Raw genomic sequence first — 26,136 nt, 5'->3', positions numbered from 1 at the left:
TGGCTTAGCTGCAAATGCTAGTTTAGTAACAAAGATGAAATAGCACCTGCTACCCCTCAGTGCTGGATGAGGACATAGGCCCACACTCTTGAGAAGGTAGGAGCCCTCCAGCTTGAGAGCAAGGTGGCTGAGTGGGAGGCAGCAGGTAGAACTTTCCAGTTCAGGGACTCTCTGAATGATCTCTAAGCTTCACTGCAGTTGGCTTAGTCTCTCTCTGGTTTTTTTTTTTTTGTTGTTTTTTTTTTGTTTTTTTGTTTTTTACGAGACAGGGTTTCTCTGTATTGTTTTGGAGTCTATCGGTCCAGCCCGGCCTCGAACTCACAGAGATCCGCCTGCCTCTGCCTCCCAAGTGCTGGGATTAAAGGCGTGCGCCACCACCGCCCGGCCTCTCTCTGTTTTAAATTTTATTTTATTGTGGTAAGACTTACCATGAGATCTAGCTAGAATCCTTACATGCAAAGTACAACATTATTAACAACAACAACCCCCAAATATTGTACAGCATGTTTCTAGGATTTATTCTTCTTTTATACCCATCTATTAGCAAATTCCCGTTTCTTCTCCTCTTAGTACCTGGCAACCAGCATTCTTTTTTAAAAAGATTTGTTTATTTATTATGAACACAGTGTTCATTCTGCCTTTGTGTGTGTGTGTGTGTGTATGTATGTATGTATGCATGCACGCATGTATACATGTATGCCTGCATGCCATTACAGATGGTTGTGAGCCACCATGTGGTTGCTGGAAATTAAACTCAGGACCTCTGGAAGAGCAGCCAATACTCTCCAGCCATCTCTTCAGCCCCCACAACCAGCATTCTATAGACTGATTTTGCCTTTAGATGGTACTTAATATGAGTGACGTCTTTTGTGTCTGACTTATTTCTTTACCAAAATGAGTTATGTCCACACTGCTCATCTGAATCTTTGAATATTGCAGCCTTGCTTCTGACATCATGTGCTATTTATCTCTTCACCAGTCGACAGCTACCTACATTCTTTCCACATCTTGGCCATTGCGAATAATGGTGGGGTAAGCGTGGGGGTGCAAATGTCTTCTTAAGTTCCTGATTTCAGTTCCTTCACATGAATGTCTAGGGGTGGCATGGCTGGATCGCAGAGGTCCTTAAAGTCGATTTTCAGTATCGTTGAGCAATGTCTATACCGCTGTCTGAAGTAGCATTGTTGTACACAAGGGTGCAAGCGTCAGCCTCCCCGTGTCACCGTGTAGAGGCTCAGTGCTCTTCCCTGCCATCACCTACTCTGAGTGCAGCTGGATCTTCATGACCAAGGACAACTCTGCCCGCCCTCTTAGAAGAATTTTTGGGGGGTGTTGTTTTAGTCACCTTTCCCTTTCGGCTCGTAACACCACCAGCATTGTCCTTATTTATTGGTTTGTAATTTAGTGTGTGATTTTGATCTCATAAATACTATAGTGAATGCTGCTGCTTTCAATGTTTACTCACATTTAATCTCCACAGTATCCCCACAGTGATATAAATGGTAAGCTTTGGTGTATGGAGATTCGAGCAATCAATAAAATGTTCGGCTTCAGCTTTTGTTTGTTTGTTTTGGATTCTGGGTGTCAAACTAAGGGCTTCCTACGTGCTGAGTGTGTGCTCTACCACCGAGCTATGCCACCTGCTCCCCAAATTTAGCAATTTGCTTAAGGCTTCTCACTTCCAAATTGGAGCATATCTTTGAGCTGGCCTCTAGTGACATCCGGATTCTTTGCTTTGATGTTAGCTAACTCATTTTCACGTAGCTGTCTCTGCCATTCTCTGAGGACTTGGCGGTATATTTCTGAGGACTGGGGTGTATCTTTGCTGTCTAGGAGTATAGCTTTTACTTTTTTGTATCCTTCCAGTGATCAATAAATACCTGAATTTGTTTCCGTGGTGGAGGTGGGTTTTTACTTTTGGGCATGTAAACACAGACCTGTAGCTAAGTTCCAAAGATGCGTCAATTGCATCCATACTACTAATACAAATGAAAATAAGCATGGCAGCTTATGCTTCCAGCACCCCTAATAAAAACAATCTAGAAATATGAAATCAAACACTTCAGAATCAGGAGCTTTTTGGGTATCAACATGATGCCACAGTCAAAAAAGTCCACACCAAAACAAACAAACAAAACAAAGCAAACAAACAAAACAAAACAAAACAAAAACAACAGACACACACACACTAGTTCATGTGAGAAACAATTTAGAATATTACATAAAATTTCCTTTTGGTCACATGTCAGAAGCAGTACATGCAACAAAAATGAATTTTATGTTCAGATGTAATAGGTTTCTATCTCTGAGATGTGCCATGTATATGCAAATGCCTCAGATCTGAAATCCAAAACACTTCTGGTATCAAGCATTTTGGATAAGGGATAGTCACCCTATATGTCTTTCCCTATATAGAACATGTGCATATACACATAGATGTCTCACTTTATAAAGCATTCTAACATAGTTGCTTAATTAGGTACCATGCTATTATCAAACCGTATGTATCAGTGAGGCACGTATTGACATAGTCTCCATTTTAGAGAAGAGAAAGGAAATCCCATGTTCTTAAATGGGCTGCCCTAAGTTCTTAAGAGAAAAAGGAATCCGGGGCTGGATGAGACTTAGGGTTCATTTTGCTTTTGACCACAAGCACCTTCAAGCTGTAAAAAGACGTATCATAGTGGCTGTGCAGTGTCAGAGGTGCTGTTGGGTTAAGTCACAGGGAAGCGATGGTGACGGAATCTAGTTTGTTAAATTGAGAAGAAGCAAGTGATCCGCTTGCTTTGGGCGTTAGTGTGGATGTGTGCGGGCTGGCCCTGAGGGTATGTCCAGGTGTGAGCAGCTCCCAGGCCTCAGGACAGAGCTGTGGACCAGGGAAAGACAGGGAGTTCTTTGTTCTCATGTGCTGGCTTCCATGCCGAGCTTGTGGCTCCAGCTGCCTTTTAGTCGAGAGACCTGCACCTACCACCTGGTCTTCCTCCTGCCCACCTTCGTCGTGTCTTCTGAGAGTCACTCTGGGAGCTCTGCGCTCTCCTAGCCCTCTGCTGGGCTTGTGTTCATGTGATCATTGGAGTTGGTATTCGTCGTATCTTGTCACAGCATTGTCTCCTTATCAGTGGCTTCAATTTTCTCCTTTGTTAACTTGGGATTGACTTCAGCCTAAACACACCAAACGGGGAGAGAGAGAGAGGAGAGAGAGTGGGGAAGAAGAGTCTGAAGAGACAAGACAGGGTATAGCTTGAAGGGATATGTCTCCAACTTCCACCCCCTATGTTTCCATCACTCACCTCCAGTAGTCCATCAGATTATGAACTCATAGATGGATTAACCCAGTGATCCAATTATTTTCTCCAAGCCCCACTTCTATTCAGATTTGGAGGCCAAGCTTCAACACACATGTATTTGGAGGGGCTTTTCAGATCCAAACCACAATACTTTCTGTATATAAATTAAGCTTCATCACTGTTACATATATTTAGGACAGATTAATATATCTTGGATTTAGCACTATCTTGTGCTTTTTTAAAACTTTCATTTGCATTAATGTTTTGCCTGTGGGTGCTGGGAATTGAACCCAGGTCCTCTGGCAGAGCAGTCATTGCTCTTAACCACTGAGCCATCTCTCCAGCCCCATTATCTGTGGTTTAAACATCTCCTGGGATCTTGGAGTATCTCCCCAGAGGACAGGGAGATGATGGAACTCCATACTAAGCTCTCAGGCTTATGGTCCACCATTGTTCTTTGGTTTCCCAAAGAACCAAAGCATTGCCCACGGCTATACCTGCTTGCTGAAGCACTGATGGCCATATAGGAAGCTCTTCTAGGGAGGGGCCAAGGTAGTCTCCCTATTATTGGGGACTTCCTGAGGGAGGTGAAATTTGGAGCTTTTACTCAGCATCAACTACAAAGACCAATAGAAGAAGCATGTATCTCATTTCTTTTGAGTGTATAAAACATTTTTACTTTCATTTAGCTTTTTTCAAGAAGAAATGCTACTTTGTTGTTATGTTTTTGTCGTTTTGAGACAAAGTTTCACTCTGTAACCCCAGCTGGCCTGGAACTCACTATGTAGACTAGCCTGGTCTTGAACTTGCAGCAATCCTACCACCTCCGCCTTCCAAGTGCTGGGGTTACTGTCATGTGCCTCCATATTCTGTGAAAAATAGTATTTATTGGCTTTTAAAATATTTAACAAGTTATTATTTGTGTATGAGGGAGTGCTTGGTATGTGTGCTGTGGGGTTGATTCTCTCCTTCCAGCTTGACAGGGGTCTGAGGATCAAAGTTAGGTCTCCGCACTTGCACAGCAGATGCCTGTACTTGCTGAGTCATTTTCCAGGCCCCTATTTTGGTTTTATTGTGGCAGCGGCTCACCGTGTAGCCTTGGCTGGCTTGGAACTTGCTGTGATTGTCCTGCCTCTCCGTCTCAAATGCTGGCATTACAGGTATGTGCCTCCACACCCAGCAGAAGAGAAAATAGTCTTTTAACAGTTAAAAGTGAGTCTAAGGTAATCTCCTTGTGATGCCTTCCCATGCGTCAAGCTTCCTTGGACTGTTTGTTAATTTTCTTTGGATTCAGCACTCTCCTGGATATTCATTACTTATTAATTTGTCTCCTGACTCTTCCTCATTCTGTGCTTGGGGCAGTAATCTCCAGGTAGTGTGAGTCTCTCAGTGGCCCTTTGCAAGTGTGCCAAAGCAGAAGGGATGTGCCTACTTTTGTCTTTGTCTCTCCCTCTCCCTCTCTTCCTTTCTCTCCTCTTAACGCCTCCTCTCCTCTCCTCACTCTTCCTTCCTCTGCTTCCCTTCAGGGTATTGGGGGTTGAACCCTGGACCCCCATAAGTCTAGGCAGGGCTCTAACACAGAGCTGCATTCACAGTCATTCCTTGGGATTTTTCTTTTCTGGTAACTGACCCACTGTGGTCAGATGGGTCACAAACCTTGGCATCATGTCTGTCACTCTCACTCACCTGCCAAGTGCAGCCAATTCTCTTTTTACCAGTGTGATTGATAGTTTCTTGTCCTAACCACCCGGTCCCAAATTAACCGACTCAGAGGCTCAATGTGAATTATAAATGCTCTGGTCATAGTGTTATAAGAAGGTGTACCATCTCCGCTAGCTAGTCTGAATTGTCTAGAGCCGTGTAGTACCAAACTGATCCTTGAGTGGTATTTATTAGTTTTAGGACATCAAGTTGAATCAAGTAGTGGAGCCCCATCTTTTTTTTTGAGACTTGAAAGATTGTTGTTAGGAAATTTTATTGCTTACTCTGGAAGACTTAAACATTAACATAGAAAGTTTACATTTTATAGGTATGCATACTGGGAAAGGTATCTATAAGAATGAAAATAAGTATGAGGAAAATTAGAAAATTTTGAGAGATAATAGAGTTTTTGGTTTTTTCTGTCTCAGACCAGCTGACTCTTTTGACATGAGACAGAAACTGAAGTTTTCTTTTAACACCGTGGTTGGATTTAGAGAAGGAGAGTCACAGTCCAACTCCAAAGCCAGCTTTGATTTTTTTTTTACATGAATTGGGACTACTACTGTACTGGGAAGTAAGGATATATAGGTGTCTAGGCAGATTTTACGCTGTACAGATATTGGTACCATAAGTCAGATTATTCTTTGTTTAATGGTTTTTTTTCTGGATAGCGATCCTCTCTTCTTTAGGCATCTACCTGTCTGATGCCTTTTGGCTTCTTGAAGATGGGTATTTTCTGTTTTTCTGGAAAGACAAGGGAGGTTTCTGTCTACAGAACCCACCTGTGGCTCCAGGTGTACCATAGCTACTTAGTGCCCATTTGGCTCCTGGGCCAGGATGGAAGCCCCTGGGTCCCCTTTGCATCTTTGGATCCTGTTTGTACTTTGACGAGCTACAGGAATGACTTTTCCGTTCAGCAGGCTCTTTCTGTTCTGTCTTGCAGATTGAAGCTCTGGTGAAGGACATGCAGAACCCAGAGACGGGAGTCAGGATGCAGAACCAGAGGGTCTTGGTTACCAGCGTCCCTCACGCCATGACAGGTGATGTGACTTTCCGGTCTGGGCTGTGACTTGAAACAAAACCCACAGGGAGATTGGCAAACTTGAGCACACATGCCATCCTGGTTGGTTTCTTGTTTCTTGTTTGCTTGTTTGTTTTCTTATTTTTCTCAGTTTGCCTTAAGCCAGAGTTAGGTAGGAAGAGGAGACTCATGTAAGAAAACCCCTCCATTAGATTTCCTGTAGATGAGTCTATAGGGCATTTTCATGTTAAGTGATTGATATGGGCAGGCCCCGCCTGTGGAGGGGCACAGTGCCACCCCCGGGTCCTGAGTTTTATAAGAAACCTGGCTGAGCAAGCCATGAGGAACAAGCCAATAAGCAGCTCTCCTCCATGGCCTCTACTTTAGTTCCTGCCTCCAGCTCCCCTCCATGGCCTCTGCTTTAGTTCCTGCTTCCAGGTTCCTGCCTTGGCTTTGCTCAGTGGACTATGACCTCAGATACATAAACCAAATAACCCCTTTCCTTCCTAAGCTGCTTTTGGTTATAGTTTTGTTGTTGTTGTTGTTGTTTTAATCACATCAATAGAAACCTAGAAACCTAATTAAGATACCTGGGAAACCGCCCATAGCCTGTGTTTATGAGTAAAGTTTTATTTCTGAAACACGTGTTCTACAGCTGCTTTGTCATTCCAGCTGCAAAGGTGCTAGGTTTACAAACCTAAAATATTTACTGTGGTTTGGCCAGGAAGCCAAGGCTTTTGTCTTCCTTTACCCTTCTGATTCTTACTCAGACCCTTCTGAGCTTCCCATGGAGATGGAGCCTGTAGCTCCTCCTCGACTGAGGGTTAAGGATATTCCAGAGTATCGCTGGGGGAGGGTAGTGTGTGTGTATGTGGGGTGTGCTGGGTGTGAGCATAAGAATCTATTTGCTTGCTCTGTTACCCATGACTTGTGATACGATTTTGTAGTAGAGTTGACGTCATGGCAACGCCTGGTGCCTGCAGAAGCTGAGTGCAGCTCTGAGCCAGGGATGTGTGAACCCGCACTCCTGACCCTACCCACCACCTGACTGTATTTCTCTATCTTTCCTTCTGAGCCAGGGATGTGTGAACCCGCACTCCTGACCCTACCCACCACCTGACTGTATTTCTCTGTCTTTCCTTCCCTCCCCTCCCCTCTCTGCACACACATTTAGAGGGTCAACCTTAGTTGACCTTGTCCTCCACCTTGTTTTTTGAGACAGAGTCCCTGGCTGACCGTGACGTTGCGGGTCTGTCTCCTCAGCCTTCCTGCTACCACACTTGGCGTTAAAAACAAAACAAAATAAACAACCTCCCCAAAATGGGTCTTGGGAATCAAACTCAGGTCCTCAAGCTTCTGCATAACATGAATAGTAAACACCCAGAGATAGATATTGGGGTTCAAGCTAAGACCAGAGAAGCAAAGCAGCCAATCTATCAGAGAGCTCTTACCTCTACCAAGGCTGGGGAGATCTTGTCCTCAACGTAGCTGGAGATGTAATTGCCAGCTCTGAGACCCTGCTCCAGTCTTATATAGCTCTCCAGTGCTGGGATTAAAGACATCAGCTCTGTTTCTCTTTTAGACTGATTCACTCTCATGTAGCCCTGGGTAGCCTTGAACTCACAGAGATCCATCTGCCTCTGCCTCTTGAGTCCTGGGATTAAAGGTGTGTGCCACCACTGCCCAGTCTCTATGGCTAACTGGTGTGGCTGGCTTTGCACTCTGATCTCCAGGCAAGCTTTATCAGATCATAAACAACATCACTGCACGTGTGTGTGAAGCACTTCAGAAACCGAGAGGTTCCCAGCACCTTAGCTGTGTATTCTTCATACAAGGTGATCTCATGTTGTAGAGATGGGCTGTCTACTGCCATCACCTTTCTGAATGTGTCCCTGTTTAACATAACATAACAAACAAACAAAAACCCACCAGGGTGGTCATACCTATCCTAGCTGTCTTGTGGGCACTGATGGACCCGGGGAGGGGCAGAGCACTGATGGGTGATCTTACCACTCACCAGATATCTGCTGCGTGCCGGGTTCATTTATGCCTGAACCTGAGATGCTTCTCTCAGGCAGGGATCACCATGTGAGAAAACCAGGATGGGGGCAATGCCTTGTCAAGGTTCCTCCAGCACAAGTAACAGGAGACCCACTCTGGTTTATTGGGGCAAAATAGGAATTGATTGGAGTGCTTTGGAGCAGTTCAGGGACACGTGGTACAGAGTGGGACTCAGAATGGCCTTGGCATCCAAAGAGTGGAGACCTGGGGTAGGATTTGGGGTGGGGGTACCTCTCTTCTCACCGCTGTAAGAGGCAGCTGTCCTTGAAGACATCCCGGTGGCTGGCTGTCATTTTGTCCTTGAATTAGCTAATTCTGGACTAGAGGACCCCCCTTCGGTGGGAGGTTCTGGTCTTGCTCTTTGACAACCCCAGTGCTCAGAGTGGCTGTGTGTGTAAGGATGCCTAACAAAAGCTCACTGAATATGTGAATTGGTTTTGAGTCAGCTCTGCAAGGAGCCCTAGACATGAGTGGGGCACCTGGGGTTTAATCCCTCAAGTACCCCTTCCAAGCTCTTCTCTCATTGTCTCACCTCAAAGTGGCAACAGAAAACCCTGTCCCAGAGGAAGGTGACAGGGATGAAAGGGACCATGGTGCTCTAGGGCCCAGCACGCGGCAGCTGATCCATAGCTTGTGGAAGCTGGCGGTTTCCTCCCCTGTGTCTGCCAACACCAAGGATAAAGTTAGGGGTAGGTATGACAACCTCTGTCTTCTAGATGAGGCTATAGCTATATAAAGACATTCAAGAGGGCTGTCGGTAGCTGTGGCTCAGTGGTACAGCTCTTGCCTAACAAGTGTGAGGTCCTAGGTTCAATTCCCAGTATTGAAACAAGGGAGAGGTTAAGAACTAGTTCCCATAGCACCGAGCCCATTCATGAATGATGTTGAATTTGAGGCTGGCTTTGAGACTTACATCTTACCCCACGTCAGTGTGTGTGTGTGTGTGTGTGTGTGTGTGTGTGTGTGTGTGTACATGGGTTATGTGTGTTTCCTGGATTTGGGTAAGGCTACCCATCAGTCCTGTCTTCACTTGAGTTCCACATTCTGTAGAAATAGATCATGATGGAGGAGCCCCCATCCTGCCAAGGCAGAGCCAATGATGGCAAAGTCTTCCACGGCAGGGACCAGAGCTTCCGGGAACAGTTGGCTGTGGAGCCTGAAGAGCCAGCCTGCCATGCTGCCAGCACAGTCCCTGTGGTGCAGATGCTGGTGGCACCATAAATTCATTTGGTCTATTTCAGGAAGCCATTAAGTGGATGAGAAAGCTCTGGGCTCCTCAGTGGAGAGTGCTAATCAGTCTGATGTCTGCCTGGGGCCGACTTGCAAGCTGCATGTCTTTAAAGAGAAGCATGGAGTGGAATGTTGGTTGACACACAGGCCTAGGATTTTAAACAGGATTTTAGATGAAGCATTTTGCTTTGCTTTGCAACAGCCAACTGGGGGTGAGTCGAAGCTAAGAGTCACCGGAGGTGAAGACGCTGGAAGCAGCGGTGGTGGCGTGTGGGCACTGTCAGAGACAATGGTTGGTTATCCGTCACGGCCTACAGAATACATACGGAAGAGGTTCAGGTTGTTCATGCTTAACCACGACTGTGTCAGATAACTAGGTCCAGGGAGTACAAGTGGATGAGAATGGACCTCTTTGGAAGGCTATAACAGGGATGTCCTCTCCCTACCTCCGTGCTGATGATAGATAGGGTCTTTAAGCTGTAACCTTTGGCATGCTTTGTGGGCCAGTTCCCACGCAGGTAGGGACCAGACTCTGCTTTTGGGAATCAGGCTGAGGATGTGGGGAATGTGGTCAGTGGCATGTACCTGGTAGTGTCTGAGTTGGGAGGTTTGGTGCTGGGCTCCTTGTTTTTCTTTGGAGTTGGTCACTGCCCTTCTACAAGAAGCATCTGGCTATGAGGCTAGAGACCCCAGGCTGAGAAATGAGCTCAGAGCTTCCACAGTAGCTCCAGCCTTCTCTGGACTTACTTTGTCTGCATCCTTAGATAAACCTAAATGCTCCGGGATGTGTCTCTCTTGACTCATCTCTGCCCGCCTCTCCTGCCTTTTGTTTTACAGTCTTAGCTCTGTGCAGTGCCCCTCCAGAACCTAAGATTTGCAGGGCCCGAGGCAAGAGTACAAAGGGAGCCCACATTCTAGTTCCCAAAATTTTGTGTCAACCTACAAAACGTTACTAAAATAGGTTCCCTCCTCCACTATGATAAAAGTACCTTCATACCAACTTTAAGGTTTGAATTTAGAATTCTCTGGCTCCTGACTAAGTGTCATACCTGGAGACTTGAATGTAGGAGAACTATCCCTGCCTTCAACCTTTTTTCAATTCCTATCCCTGGTTTTGGTTCACTTTTGTGAGTCCAAACTCCATTCAGAACCCTTGCTGGCCTTGGACCTATGTTTTTTTCTTTCCCTGTTTGGACTTAGTCTGTTTCCTGTTTAATTGGTAAGTGGTGGTCTTTAAATGACTGGGTGGTAAAAAGATAAAGACAGCAAGCGAGGTAAAGACTGAGTGTGGAGATGGAAACAAGAGTTACAAGTTCGAGACTACACTGACTATACAGAGTCATTTAGCGTTCAACCTGGGCAACTCAGTAGACATTGCCTCAAAATAGACACAAACCTACGGAATGGATAAAAGACAGTGTGTAGTGGAGGTTAAGCTGCAGATCTGGTGGGGTCAGGTCGCAGTGGATCTGAACTGTTCTGAGTTATTTGGGTGAATGGGTGGGGTCTCTCAGAGACAGGACTGCCACCGAGCAGTGAGAACGCACAGGGTGGAGGGGAGCATGGTAGTCCTGGGCCGTGTGAAGAGGTTTTGACATTGAGCAACTATGTCTCTGTTTTACAGGAGGTGATGTTCTACAATGGATCATTCAGCGCCTTTGGATCTCTAACCTGGGTGAGGCCTTGGCTTGTGCAGTTATCGATTGCTTGTGCATGCAGTACTACAGGGGAAACCAAGAAGAAGTGTAGTTTTGCTCTTTTTAAAAAACTGTTTGGGAGCCCGGCACCCAGCTCCCAAACAAACACATGGAGACTTATTCTCACTTATGAATGCTGGGCCTTTGCTTGGCTTATTTCTAGCCAGCTTTTCTAACTTAAATTATCCTTTTTCTCTTTAACTATGTTTTGCCTCTGGGCTTTTACCTTTCTTTATTCTATATATCTTTCTTTCCTTCTTACTCTGTGACTGTGTAGTTGGGTAGTTGCCTCCCTGGCATCCTCCTCTCCTCATTTTCTCGATTCCCCTTCTCTCTTACCTGAGCCTAGATTTTTACTTCTATTTATTTCCACCTGGCAGCCACACCTATCCCTCTCTCCTGTTTAGCTACTGGCCATTCAGCTACTTATTAGACCAATCAGGTGTTTTAGACAGGCAAAGTAACACAGCTTTACAGAGTTAAACAAATATAAAAGACCGCAACATGTCTTGCATCATTAAACAAATATTCCACAGCGTAAACAAATGTAACATATCTTAAACCAGTATTCAACAACAAAGGGGCCTTTACGGGGTCACTAAAATTTTACACCTCAATTGGAGAGACAGGACTTTCATTAATGAAACAAGCAGAGTCAAAAGCAAAGGCAAGGGTGGGGAAGATGACTCAATGGGTGAAGTGATTGCTGTACAAGCATGGAGATCTGAATTCAAATTCCTAGCATTCATGCAAAATGCAGCACAAGTTTGTACACCCAGCCCTGGGAGTTGGAGGTGAGGCAGGAGAGATGTGGTAGGCTCATCGGCCAGCTACTCTAGCTGAAATGATGAGCTCCATGTTCCATGAGAGACCCTGTCTGAAAACAATGAGGTGGAGAGCAATAGAGAAAGAGACCTGACTTTTGTTTCTGATTTACACACATGTACATGTTCATGCTCACACACTCATGTACTATATACATATACATTCACATACAGAATCAAACAGATCCTTAAAAAAGAACCTCTCTCCCAGACCTTGGATCCTAGGTTGTAAGGATAGGTTACTTACTCTCTTGGAGTTTGGGGGATGGGCTTAGCCATGAAACTCTGGTTCTGGTCCCGCTCTTAACTTTTATCTGGAAACTCCTTCTCCTCAGAGGCACAGAACTTGGGCAACTTTATTGTCAAGTATGGCTACATCTATCCTTTGCAAGACCCCAAGAATCTTATCCTCAAGCCTGACAGCAGTCTTTACCGGTTTCAGGTGAGCTTTGACCTTGACCTTAGGTGGTAATGTGGGGTAGACCTTTGAAAGGTCTACCAGTTGGCCTTATATAGTCACAGATCGAGGATTTAGAAATGGTGCAGATGGCTAAGGTAGTGTTATATTTCTCATCCCAGGGCTGAGGATCCTTGAGGTCCCAGCCCAGTAGGTAACCACAGTTTTCCTGCTTTTTGTTTTGTAGACACCTTATTTCTGGCCCACTCAGCAATGGCCAGCTGAAGACACAGACTATGGTAAATACTTCACTTACTTGTATGCCTCTGTCCTTGCCTAACACACTGCTTATTTGCATGCTTCGTTTGGGTGACATTTGTCTAGCTGTCATTGTGACCTTTATGTCAGCTCACATCTGTATTGCAAGTGTCCCTGGAGGCTGCAGTGGGGAGAAGGGGAAGGAACCTAGTTGGCTGAGCATCTTTTCTGACTACCTACTGGTTTTTGGAATATGACAATGATGGAAAATGCCATTGCTTTCTTTTCCAGCCATTTATCTAGCTAAACGAAATATCAAGAAGAAAGGGATTTTAGAAGAATATGAAAAGGTACAGAGACATATCCAAATAGAATTCTAAAATTGAGTGGAATGTGATCATGAGCTATTACTACATCTGTCTATCCATCATTTGTTTATCCACCCATCTGTCCTTCATCTATCCTTCATCCTCCCTCCATCCATCCATCCATATCTGTCCATCATCCATCTATCCATCCATCATCTATCCACCCATCCATCTATCCATTCATCTTTCCATTGTCTGTCCATTATCCATCCATCCATCCATCCATCCATCCATCAGTCATCCATCTATCTACCCATCCATTGATTTGTTTACAGCTTACTGAAACATACTTTTCCATATGTAGCTTCTGTTTTCTCCTGTTGTAATTTAAGTCCTTGCCTTGGTGATTACTGGGGATGCTGTGGTTGCTCTGTTCCTTTTGTTGTACTCAAACAATGTAACTTAATATACATGATAGCACACATCTCTGGATTAACAATTTTGAACTTAAATTTATGGTGTAAAAACAATAGGAAAGACTTTTATTTTTGGATGAATGAGTCAGATTTCTCAAAGAAAATGCCTGAAACTTCAGAAGGTATCTTAGTTTAACTCTATTACTGTGATAAATATCACGACTAAAAAACAACTCTGGGAAGAAAGGGTTTATTTCAGTTTATATTTCTAGGTTACAGTCTATTACTGAGGGAAATCATGACGGAAGCTGAAGTAGAAATCATGGAGGAATAATGCTATTTACTGTCTTTCTCACTGACTTATGCTCAGCTAATTTTCTTATAGAGTTCAGGGGCACCTGCCTAGGAATAGTACTGCCTAAAGTGGACTTGTTATCATATGTTAATTAACAATCCCACAAGATGATGTTCCATAGATACGTATTGCAGCCAATCCGATCAAGGCAATTCTTCAATTGAGATCCCCTCTTCCTAGGTGACTCTAGGTTGTGTAAAGTTGACCAGAAAAACTAACCCAGCACTCGGGAGGCAGAGACAGGCGGATCTCTGTGAGTTGTAGGCTAGCCTGGTCTACAGAGCAAGTTCCAGGACAGCCTCCAAAACAATACAGAGAAACCCTGTCTCAAAAAACAAAAACAAAACAAAAAAACTAACCCAGTACAGAAGGCTGACATAAGTATCTGGCAGAGGACAATAATCTTTATGGGTTTTAATTCTTTAAAAAGTTGTTCATGCCAGGTGTTGGTGGCGCATGCCTTTAATCCCAGCACTCAGGAGGCAGAGGCAGGTGGATCTCTGTGAGTTCGAGGCCAGCCTGGTCTACCGAGCGAATTCAAGATCAGCCCCCAAAACAATACAGAGAAACCCTGTCTTGAAAACCAAAACCAAAAAAAAAGTTGTCCATATCCATCCACATCCATCCATCACATCAAGTCAGGGTTAATCTGTGTGAACCCTTTATTAGCATATATTAATAGCACAAAATGTTGGATTTCATTGTGATAGTTTCCTACATAATTTTCAGGCCTTCTTCCCTACTCCCTCCTCTCTCCCTTCCCTTCCTTCCCTGCTTCTCCCTTTCTAGTAGGCAAATGTTCTGAGTTGTACTCTCAGACCTTTTTTAAAAGCTTTCTTGTTTTGAGACAGGGTCCCACTGTGTTACTTGAGCTGGATTTGAACTTATGATCTTCACGTCTCAGCCTCCTGAGAAGCTGGGGTCACAGTCCTATCTCACTTTCTAGATTCCTGAGCTCTGTTGTCGAATGTAGTTTCTACTCCTACCCTCCATCTCCCTTCTTCTTAGTCAGATTTGGGATACATTTTATTTATTTATTTATTTATTTATTTATTTATTTATTTATTTATTTATTTATCTATCTCTCTGTGTAGCCTTCGGTGTCCTGGAACTCACTCTGTAGACCAGGCTGACCTTGAACTCAGAGACCACCTGCCTCTGCCTCCCAAGTGCTGGGATTAAAGGCCTGCACCACTACCACCTGGCTTTGTTTCTTTGTTTGTTTTTAGTTTTGGGGGGATGCATTTATTTTGAACAAAGCCAATGAAACCAAAGAGAGTGAAGCTGTGGGAGGCACTGGGCTGTGGGGAGTCAGGGGTGTCCTTTGCTGACTTGATGCATTCTTTCCTGCTGTTTGTGGCCTATCCTGTAGGGACTCAGGGGTGTCCTTTGCTGACTTGATGCCTTCTTTCCTGCTGTTTGTGGCCTATCCTGTGGGGCTGAATCTCCTCGTTTTCTTTTTCTAGGAAAACTATGATTTCCTGAACAAAAAAATTAATTACAAGTGGGATTTTGTCATCATGCAGGCCAAAGAGCAGTACAGGTGAGTGAAAAGGGTCACAGGTCTGCTGGCCGTCAGTCCTCTCTCCTTCTGCTTCCCTTTTGTTTTTACTTAAAGTTTGAGGGTATGTGTGTATGTGAGTGTGGTGTGCATGTGTGGTGCACGTGTATGTGTGTGTGTGTGTGTTGTGTATGTGTGTGTGTATGGTGTGTATGTGGTGTGTGTGTTTATGTGTGTGTATGGTGTGTGATGTGTGTATGTGTATTATAGTGTGTATGTGTGTGATATCTGTGTGTGTGGTATGTGTTCATGTGTGTGTTGTGTATGTATGTATGTGGTGTGTGTGTTTGTGTGTGTGCATGGTGTGTGTGTTTGTGTGTGTGCATGGTGTGTGTGTGTTTATTGTGTGTGTATGGTGTGTGTATGTAGTGTGTATGGTGTGTGTATGTGGTGTGTGTTTATGTGCGTGCATGGTGTGTGTGTATGATGTGTGTATGTAGTATGTGTGGTGTGTATGTGGTGTGTGTTTTTATATGTGTGCATGGTGTGTGTATGTGTGGTGTGTATGTGGTGTGTGTGTTTATGTGTGTGCATGATGTGTGTGTTTAATGTGTGTGTATGATGTGTGTATGTAGTATGTGTGGTGTGTATGTGGTGTGTGTGTTTATGTGGGTGCATGGTGTGTGTGTGTGTGTTTGTGTGTGTGTGTGTGTGTTAGAAGATAACCTTGCTGATGCCTCTACTGCCAGCCCTCTTATTACTTGAAGCCGAGCCTCTCACTGGTTTAGTACTCTCCAGTTGCAAGGGATCCAGAGAACTCTGGGGATCTGCTCCTCTCTCCCTCTCCTGTGTTGGAATTACAGGGACATGAAACCATGCTTAGATTTTTGTAAAATAAAATATTTATTTATCTATCTATGTGGGTCCTGGAGGATGAGACTCAGGCTCTCATGCTCGGGAGGGAGCACTTTACCAGCTGATGCATCATTGTATTCCACTGTTTCCTTTGATAAAACGAGCCCATAATGAGATGTCTGGCTAGGGCTAGGGAACAAAGGACACAGCCCAGCATGTCAGGCAGGCTCACCCAGTAGGACACACTACCATGAGATGGGGGTCATGGGACAGGGGTTTGGAGAGGGAGCTGTGGAAAGAGACACAATCCCTTAGCTACGAAGGACGTTGATGGTGGGTAGAGGCAGAGGAAGACGAGGAGGAGGGGGAGGACGTTCTAAGTAGGCAGAAGACAGTAGAACACCATGTGCAGGTGTTTTCTGTGGCTGGAGTGGAGTGTGTAGTGTAGAATGGGCAATGCCTTCTCCCCCTGAACAACTCAAGGGCCTCCAGGGTTCATTTCTCACATTTGTGCCCACTGGAGGTCGCCTGCAGTTTTGCCATGCCTTCTCTTACTTCAGGACCCAGAATGGCAAATCTAGGACTTGAGGTGAGGCCACAGTACACAGGAGTGAAGGGTTTGCTTCGGCCCACAATTTGGGGGAATGGTCTGTGGCGGCAGGGGAGCCATGGCGGCAGGGGCACAAGGCATCTGGTCGTGTTGCACCCACACTCAGGAAGCCGAGAGATGATGCTGGTGCCTAGCTTGCTTGTGCCTTTTTATTCGGTCTATCCCATGAGATGGTGCAGCCCACACTCAAGCCAGGTTTTCCCACCTCAGTTAAACTTTTCTAGAAATGCCCCATGGTCACGTCCTGATATGTGCCTCTGGTCACATTGACAATAAAGGTTAACTGTCGTGCCCCCATGGGGCACTGGTGAGAGATCTCTCACTGCTCTTTCAGCCACTAACACGTTCCTGCCTGGCATATTTGAGACAAAGCAACACAGAGGGAACTTTCTAACACGCCATTGATATTTGTTTACAAGCCTTCACCTGGTGTTCACAGGCGCCATCTTATTTCAAACTGGCAGAAATGTATCAGTCATAGTTATCACCTCTCTTTATCTCTTTACGTTGGGAAGCTGATGGTTGGTTGAATTTACTCGATCAAGGACACTTGGTCATGGGCTAGCATGATTACATTCTATTCAGTGTATACATTTTTGCATTCCCAATGGGCTCCAGCCCTAAGCTGGTCCCAGGGACACAGAGTTGGAGCTGTGTCTGTCTCCCCATCCCTCCATGCCCCTCTCTGCTTCTGCACTCCAAGTGGGACAGTCCCAGTCCCCCGCACACCTTGACATAACCCTCGCAGGTCTGTGGCTCAGAGCTGTTCTCAGCGGCTCCCACTTCCTCCTCCATCAGCTCTAGACTCCTGGGAAATTCTCTCCTCTCTTCACTTCCAGGTGCTGTGGGATGGGGAATTCCTAAAAGACTCACTTCTTCGGAAACACTGGCTTCCCCTTGACTCAGAGACTGCCTCTGACTTCAGATTTAGGATCCTACCACAAGACTAGATGGGCCACGTGGGTTGGCCCATGGGGTAGTTTTTGTTATGCTGAGCCTCTCTCTCTTTCTTTCCTCCTCCTCCTCCTCTTTTCCTCCTCTTCTGGCAGGGTGGCTACTCTTTCTTTTGTGGCCCAGCCTCAGAAATTGCACAAGCTATGCCTGATACTCTATTAGTGACAGCCAGCACCTGGCTCTAAGGGGAGGGGAATGGCCCTTCCATCAATGGAAATGGCATGGATACATATTTCAGAACCATTGCAGAAAGCACCCTTGTTTTTGCTTTACAGTGTCTGTAATGTTTTCTCATAGTACAAACGCCATAGACAAGTCTGTATTTACTTCTTGAGTGTTTATGTAATGCTTAGATTAAAAGCTATTTAGAAGCTGGGGCTATGTTTTGGCTCCCAGTAATTGGAACATAGTGGGAGATCAATAAATTCACGAATGAACAAAAGGTTAAATAAATGCTGCTGTGAAGAAAAGTCATATGCTGCCCTAAATGAAATCTTCATTTACTGGCTATTTTGAATTTCATCTGTTATGGCTCTCTTGCAATCGTATGTGTCACATAGGTGCTGACGAGCAAAGCCAGAAAGGCCTATGGGGTCCTTAGAGACTGGTTCTATTTACGAGACTGACTGGCCTTACAGAAACCATGCCAGCCTCAGGCTGCTTGTGGTCCATCCTCCTGAGGACTCAGGCTGGTTACCCTGGTGGAAAATCCATTAGGTTGTTAAGGAAGAATGGGGGCAACAGCGTTCAGACTTAATTTCCAGAGGAGGTTGGTAAAGCACCCCGCTGGAATGGCACCGCTCACCCATCTGGCTCTCTGGATGTTATTATGTTATTCACAGAACATTAATGGGGAAATAAATCCACCGACTCTGTCGTGAGGAGGGTGAGTGCGTCATCTCATGTTGCCCGTTGCCTAGAAAAGCAGACGTTAATAGATGTGAGCACAGTTAGCCCTGGAAGTCAGACTGAATGGTGCCCTTGGTGTGATAATGAGTGCTTCTTCCCTTCTGGAGGAGGAGGCCCGGCATTGTTTCCTCCTGCAGGGGCAAAGAGGAGATGGTTAGACAAAACAGAATAACATTTAAGTCCTTAGCAGGACTGAGAGAAAGCTCTGACTTGTCACCAGCTCACTGGAGTGACAGAGAAAGAGAAACAGGTAGGGAGAAAACAGGACTTTCTGAAACTACCGTTGCCGTGTCACAGCTCTGGTGTGGACTGTTCTGTCCCCGTGCTGTTTGTCAAAGTCAGGAAACTGGTCTGAAGTCAGGGAAGCCAAATATTGGTCCACGTGCTCAGCATCTCTGCTCACTTCCAGTAACGAAGTTGGTGACTCCAATCTGATTCTGGAGCTGGTCATGGTGACACCATCTAAGTCACTGCAGCCCAAGGAAAAGAACAAGAGAGAGTGTAGCCCCAGCAGAACCTTCAACAGTTGAGTTTTCAGTATTTAACAGTGACAGACAAGCTGTAAGGACCCCACCAAGACAAGGGGCTTCACCAAGTTATGAGGTTGGAAGTTCTCTGGGAGAGCTAACTAGGATCAAATGAACCAGTGCTTGTGTGAGTAGTGTGTGAGCATGACGTTAGCAGTGCTCGCCGTCTCTGTTATCATTATCACTCCTGGGAATTGTCTGAGCAGATGGGGAAAGTGGTCCAGGGCTTCAAGAATGGAGGCTGCCTTAGACCAAAAGATGCAAAGCGCTCTTGGCCTTGAACATAGCTTTTTTTTTTCAGGACTGGAAAGGAAAGGAACAAAGCTGACAGATACGCGCTGGATTGCCAGGAGAAGGCGTATTGGCTGGTGCACCGAAGCCCTGTGAGTTCCCCGTCCCTTCTGCGCATCCCCCTCTCTCTGGTACTGCAGCAGCCTCTGGCTCCCCACCCGCTAGGGTTAGAATTGGATTAGCTGGAGGATCTGTTCAGTGTGGGATACCTGGATGAAGAGGGTTGTCTTGTGTCTTGGGGTGCTTGTGGCTTGTTTGTCAGTGTTACGCACCGCTCTTGTCTGAGCAACCGGAATGAACTCGCCATTCACCAGGGTTGTCTCTTTCTCAGGAAAAGAGTATAAGAAGAAAACTTGGGGGTACAGGTCCCTAGTGAGAAAAAGAAAACACTGTGAGAACAGGCGGTCTGCAGAGCTAGAGCTGCCCTGGGTGTCTCCAGCTCTACCTTTTCCTCCCCTGGTTCAGGTCAGCCTCTAGAATGGGAGGAAGATGCAGGGCCGACTGAGCAGGCTTTCAGGCTTCTCATTGCTTGGAGCACCTTGCTTCTTTGGCACTGGGACTTCTTTTTGTTTTCTATGTATGGATGTTTTGTCCCCACGTGTGAATGTGCACCAGGGGCATGCCTGGGGCCCTCGGAGGTCAGAAGAGGGTGTTGGGTCCTTGGGTACTGGAGTTACAGATGTTTCTGAGCCACCTGTGATGCTGGAAATGGAAGCTTGATCCTTTGAAAGAGCGATCAGAGTTCTGAACCACTGGGCCATCTCTCTAACCCTGCTTTGGGACTTCTAATGGCTCCAAGAGATAAACTGTCCATAATGGATTTAACCTGCTCCAGCTTAGTATTAGGAAATGACAGCTTCATTCCCCAGCAACCCACTGGAGTTGTCTCTGCTGCCTCAGTTTCCTCCTGTGTCAAGGTCGTGTGTTCTTCCTCAGGGTTACAGCGAGTGGGAGAGGCGACAGAGCTTCAGCAAAGTGAAGCATCCAGAACAAATGTTCTTTTTCCTCCTCTTTTACTGACCTTGCCTCCTGAAATGACCAGAAATGCTCAGAACAGGACTTGAGTTGAGTCAGGGATCGTGCTAAAACCTGACATGGATCCATTAGACTTTGGCTGTTTACTGATCTTTCTACATTTCTGACAGAGTTTTCTTAAGGTGTTGCCACTGTGCTGCATTGGTTTGGGTGTTGCGCTGCTGAAGTGAACGTTCTGGGCTCGGTTCCCAAGTAGCTTATTTGGGTTATCTTTGCCTCAGGGGAAAACCAAATTTTAGGTGCCTGATGCAGGTTCCTGGGGCTTGGTTGTGGATGATGGAGCACAGAGTTCTGGGGTCTCTGAGTCTCCCCATTGGAAGCTTTGGGGCGAGATTGCTTTGTGAACTTCACACTGCTGTGTGTTCTGGCAGCAGCTGGCTGAGGATGAGGGGAAGTGGCAGATCCATGCTTATGTAAAGAGACGGCGCTGAGTCCTGTGGTATCCAAACTGGGAGCCCTGCTCCTTGCCGTGTGGAGGATGGCTCCCCCTGTGTGGGCAGAGACTCTGTGGTGGGAGAAGGCCACTGTGGCTGCTCCCTTACAGAGTACCCAGCAGGCTACTCAGTGACCTCCCCCTTCCTTGGTCCCCTTACCCAGAAGGCCAGAGGGAAGAAATGCTTAACAGACCACTTGGATCCTCCTTGGTTTTCCTGGAATAAGCTCTCAGCTTCCACTGGGGAAGTGACTGGGGGGCTCTTCACAGCCTGGTACATGAGCACATAGGATGTGGTCTCTGCATGGACTCCTTTCCCTGTCTCCTCTCATCTCTGTCAACATGGTATCATCTTGTTTCCATCACCGTCTTCACTTGCCACATTTCTCACTAATTCCACTGTTGCCACCACCACCATCCAGTACCGCCAGCATCACCACGCATCACCACCACCACCACTACCATCACCATGATCGCCATCACCATGATCGCCATCACCATGATTGTCATCACCATGATCGCCATCACCATGATTGTCATCACCATGATCACCATCACCATGATCGCCATCACCATGATCACCATCACCATGATCGCCATCACCATGATTGTCTTGTCATCACCATGATCGCCATCACCATGATCACCATCACCATGATCACCATCACCATGATCGCCATCACCATGATTGTCATCACCATGATTGCCATCACCATGATCACCATCACCATGATCACCATCACCATGATCGCCATCACCATGATTGTCATCACCATGATCACCATCACCATGATCACCATCACCATGATCACCATCACCATGATCGCCATCACCATGATCGTCATCACCATGATCGCCATCACCATGATCACCATCACCATGATCACCATCACCATTACCAACACTGCCACCAGCATCACCACCACCACCACCCTCACCACCACCCTTGTTGCCATCAACAAACCAGACCTGAGCTGAGAACTCATATCTCACTAAGCCTTCGGCTCTCATCCCTTTATTTACTCTTTGCAGTCCTGTGTGGAAAACAGGGATACTCCCCTTTTACTGCTAAACAAACTGAGGCCCAGGAATGTTGTAATTCGTCCGCCTACGCATCTCATATGTGCTTGAGGATCTGAATCCGCCCACTATTACCCATGCAGCCCTCTCTCTTAGTCCCCGTGCTCCTTTTGCCTCCTGTGACAATGTCTCTTGATGTCCTTGTATATTTTAGTTTGTTTGTAACTTCTGAGCCACCCATGCTTCAGCAATATAAACATTTATGTTCCAACATGCCTGGCTGCTTTGTTAGCATGGGGGTCCCTGGTCTTAGAGTGAAGCTTTGATGTGCTTGGGGCAGTCTTAAAACACAGAGGACAGAGCTGGAGAGATGGCTCAGAGGTTACTAGCTCTGGCCCCTCTTCCAGAGAGAGGTCTTGAGTTCAGTTCCCAGCCACAACATAGTGGCTCACAACCATCTGTAATAAGATCTGGTGCCCTCTTCTGGCATAAAGTTGTACATACAGATAGAACATTAATATACATAAAATAAATAAATAAAGCCTTAAAAAATGTGGAGGACACAAAGCTGTACCTCCTGTCTGGTCCCCCTCCCTGCTGGCCTCCTCAGTTGAAACCCAGCTAGCATTAGCAATGAAGAACACTGTATCTAGGGCCTGCTGCCCCTCACACCCTAGAATACACTTTACCTCTTCCAGGCCAGCACAGGGAAGATGGTGTTCTGTCCAAGGAACATCTCTGCCTGCAATAGAGCAATCTGTCAGACAAGCCCAGGGAGCCCTGGAGCCTGCAGACTGCCAGACTGTCTCCAGGAGACCTAAACAAACCCTCAGCACAGTGGGCAAAGAGCCAGCCGTAGCAAGCCAAGCATTTGGCTCTGCGGATGCTGAGCAGGAGCTCTGTGGACCCATTGTGGCCACCTGTTAGATTAGATTAGAGTGTGATGTGGCCACAGTCACCAGATGATCTGCTTACTTCTTCTTTTGTCTGTTTCTTCCCTTTCCTTTCCAATTCCTTGTGTGCTTACATCTTTCGAGAGTGCGTGCGTGCGTGTGTGTGTGTGCGTGCGTGTGTGTGCGTGTGTGTTGTATGTGTGGAGTATATGTCTGCTGTTTGCAGCTGTGGGGGCACATGTGTGTATGTATGCATGCAGGGGCCTGAGGTCGATGTCAGCATCATCCTCAGCTGCTTTTCCACCTCATTCACTGAGGCGTGTTCTGGAGTCAAATCCAGAGCTCACTCATATAGCTAGTCTCCCTGTCCAGCTTGCTCTAGGGCTCCCCTCTCTGTCTTCTAAGGCTGGAATTAATAGGCTAGCTGCCACAGCCACCCATCATTTATGGTTCTAGACCTCATGTGTGTGCAGCAAGAGATTTAACCACCGAGGCATCTCCAGAGCCCCTCATTTGTCTCTTTCTTAATCCTCAAATTCCATATTGGGCCTTGACTACCAGGATAGGGGTGTTGGGCATATAATACCAGCTAGACACCACTGAGTCCCTACAGTACACCTGTGAAGAAAGGGCATCTTCTGACACTGTATCCAGAAAAGCATCCCTAGTAGGGGGTGAGATTGGACAAGGGTCCAAAACACAGATCTGAGCATGATACAGTGTAAACGAGCACAGGGAAAAATGGTTTCCCTGTGTAGCTAAGGACAACCTGGAACTCCTGCTCCTCCTGCTTTATTTCCTCACCTAATTTATGTGTTGCTAGCGATGGAACCCAGGGCTTCATGTGTGGTAGGCACTCTACCAACTGAGCTACACCCCAGTCCTAGACACGAGTTCTTGAACAAACTGTTCTGAGGTTTTGCAGTATCTTCACTGAGCCACCTGGGAACCCTCAGTGACTCAGTGTCTTCTGAGGGTACAGTCCATTACTCAGGCCCAGTTTTCTGGGGCGAGGCCCTTTTGTGACTTTGTGTTCTAAGGTAGATTGTCACACGAATGAGCATTCAACTAAACAGTCTTCATTACAGCCACATACATAGACTCCAACAAAGAAGGTGTCTGCTCTCCGCTTCCTGCTGAGATTGCCTTAAATGCCCCACAGTGGAGAAAGGAAAAGTAATTTAAGGTATATCCAATGTGATGGGACATTGTGAAGCAATTAAAGACACGACCAAAGGCCATTATTTAACCTAGAAAATAGTCTGAAATATAGGGTTGTATCATAAAACAGTGTGGGACACTTTATAGATGCCGATGGTAATCTTTAAGAGAAACAACATAACTTTTGGATGCTTATATTCTGTGTTAGGTGTTCCTGAGGCGATGGGCATATCTGCTTTATAAGCTGGGATAGACATGGTTCATGGTCTCAAGGAACTTACTGTAGAACAGTGAAGGAAAACATGACTGAAACGATTATGCAAATGAGTGAACAGTGTGCAGAATGCCATACAAACTTGCAGAAGAAAGGAATCTTGCATCAGACCAGGCGTCAGGAGACACCTCCTCATGGAAGTGACGCTTAAGCTGAGCTGTGCTTGGAACAGACGTCTCTAAATCTTTAACCTAAAACTGCCTCCTCATTTCAGCCTCAGTTTCCTTTCCTCTGGCTACTCTGTTCAGAAAACAATGTAGTGTTTTGTTTATCCTCTCTGACCCATGGGCCGAAAAGGCGTGAGGCTTTAGGGAGGAGAGATCTGGCCTGTAAGGTGAATGAGAGTGGACACTAGTGACCGGTAGAAAGCTCTTGTCCTGGTGCCGCCCTGGAATGCTGATTCTTGTTGATGACACTATCAGATTACCAGGCATTTAGCAAATGCCTCTCTTGTTTGCGCCCGTGAAAGGGGCTGGGCAGTGGCTGTGGGTCACTGTGGGGAGTGGGCTCTGCAGTGAGCACGCGAGAATTCATGTGAACGTGTGAGAGAGCGCATGTGTCTATGACTATGGATATATACGTAGAGAGGATGTGTAGGTGTGTGAGACAAAACATGGCGAACGTTTGCGTGTCTGCGAAATCCACCTTCAGTTATGCTGGTGGGGGTTTTTCTCTGTAGCAGATGTAGGGGGAAATCCCTGGAGGCCATGTTAGGTGATTAGTCTGGTGGCCACATCCTTCCTTTCTTCATATGAGGTTAAATCCTCTTGAGGGCCATTTGGGACTTCTGTGCTGCCTCTGTGACACTTATCATAACTGTCACTTACCTTGCTATGACTGCCAAGGGATTTCCTCCTCCCCAAGACATTTCCAGTTCCTGTACATCTTTGGGATGGAGGAGTACCCCCAAAGCAGGAGTCTCAGGTCACTGTCCTTTCAAGTCTTAGCCCAGTGTGTCTAGCACATAGTAGTACTGACCAAGGTCCACGGGCAACAGTCAAGGTGAGGGTGGGAGCCTCACTTCCTCACCCTAGTCTCTAGACCCGTGTTTGCCTCTTTGGTAGCCTCCTGTGCTAGGATGCCACATTTAGCAAGCTGAATACAGGGTATCCATTTTCTAACGATTCACATTGTGTGTGTGAGTACACACACACACACACACACACACACATGCACACACGCACGCACGCACGCTTGCCATAGAGGGGCCATAGAGGCCAGAGGCCAGCTTTTGGAGCTGGGTTTCTCCTATCTTGTTTTGAGGCAGGGTCTCTCTTCCTGTAGCTGTGCTGAGTGCCCTGGGCTTGCTGCTGGCTGTGAGCTTCTGGCTGACGGTCGTGTTTCTGCTGTGCATCTCACTGGAGGATTACAGATGTGCACCACACCATTGGGCTTTCTACATGCGTTCTAGGGAGTGAGCTCAAGGTTTCCAGACTTGTGCTGCAAGCGCTTTTACCCACTCAGCCACTTCCCTGGCCTCAGCAACAATTATTTTGTACAAAATAGTTGATATCAGGATTTATTTCCTATCAAAATATATTTTACGTTTTTAATGTAAGTATACAATAAGTGTAAGACTATCAGAGCTAGGCATGGTGACATGGGCCTGTAAGCTCAGGTTGAGGCAGGAGGATTGTGAGTCCTAGATTGATTTGGGCCCCATTGTGAATTCAAGGCAAGCCTGGTACACAGAGACTGTTCTCCAGGCTCCAAAAACAAAACCGAAACCAACAAACAACAACCACGCAGTTTACATCTCGACTCCTCAAAAAACAAACAAACAAACAAACAAAAAAACGGTTGGGATCTAAATTATTTATGTTTAGCTGAGGTTAACCAGATGTCCTAGATTTCAGTCCTTCTGATGGGACAAGATCTGATGGCGAGAGAGCCGTCTCTCTGCCGCATGACACCAGCCTCTTTAACAACATGTACCGACACTCTCCGCCTGTACAGAAGGAAGTGGAAAATCTCAATTGCTGGCCTCAAGTAGATGTGGGAAGGCCAAGGGAGACCGGGTGCCGGGCAGGGGGTTAACCAGAGGAAGTGGGACTGACAAAGACTGCTGACGAAGGTTTGGTTCCACCCTCGCAAGCAAGACCTTAACCGAGTCCAGGC

At 46.2% G+C, this 26,136-nt stretch overlaps 1 protein-coding gene across 3 annotated transcripts in view; it reads left to right on the top strand.

The window, feature by feature from the left end:
* Positions 1 to 26,136, top strand: part of Rgs9 (regulator of G protein signaling 9) — a 68,212-nt gene that overhangs the window by 8,392 nt on the left and 33,684 nt on the right. For all 3 annotated transcript variants that reach the window (XM_005069983.4, XM_005069982.4, XM_040749989.1), the window contains 7 exons: positions 5,932 to 6,028; positions 10,925 to 10,975; positions 12,157 to 12,263; positions 12,466 to 12,517; positions 12,768 to 12,826; positions 15,022 to 15,098; positions 19,213 to 19,294. In XM_005069983.4, coding sequence (XP_005070040.1) covers positions 5,932 to 6,028; positions 10,925 to 10,975; positions 12,157 to 12,263; positions 12,466 to 12,517; positions 12,768 to 12,826; positions 15,022 to 15,098; positions 19,213 to 19,294 — 525 coding nt within the window. The remainder of the gene's footprint in view (positions 1 to 5,931; positions 6,029 to 10,924; positions 10,976 to 12,156; positions 12,264 to 12,465; positions 12,518 to 12,767; positions 12,827 to 15,021; positions 15,099 to 19,212; positions 19,295 to 26,136) is intronic.

The sequence above is a fragment of the Mesocricetus auratus genome, unplaced genomic scaffold (assembly GCF_017639785.1).
Source record: "Mesocricetus auratus isolate SY011 unplaced genomic scaffold, BCM_Maur_2.0 Super-Scaffold_100007, whole genome shotgun sequence".
NCBI classification, from domain to species: Eukaryota; Metazoa; Chordata; class Mammalia; order Rodentia; family Cricetidae; genus Mesocricetus; species Mesocricetus auratus.
This window is presented reverse-complemented; position numbering and strand designations above follow the sequence as displayed.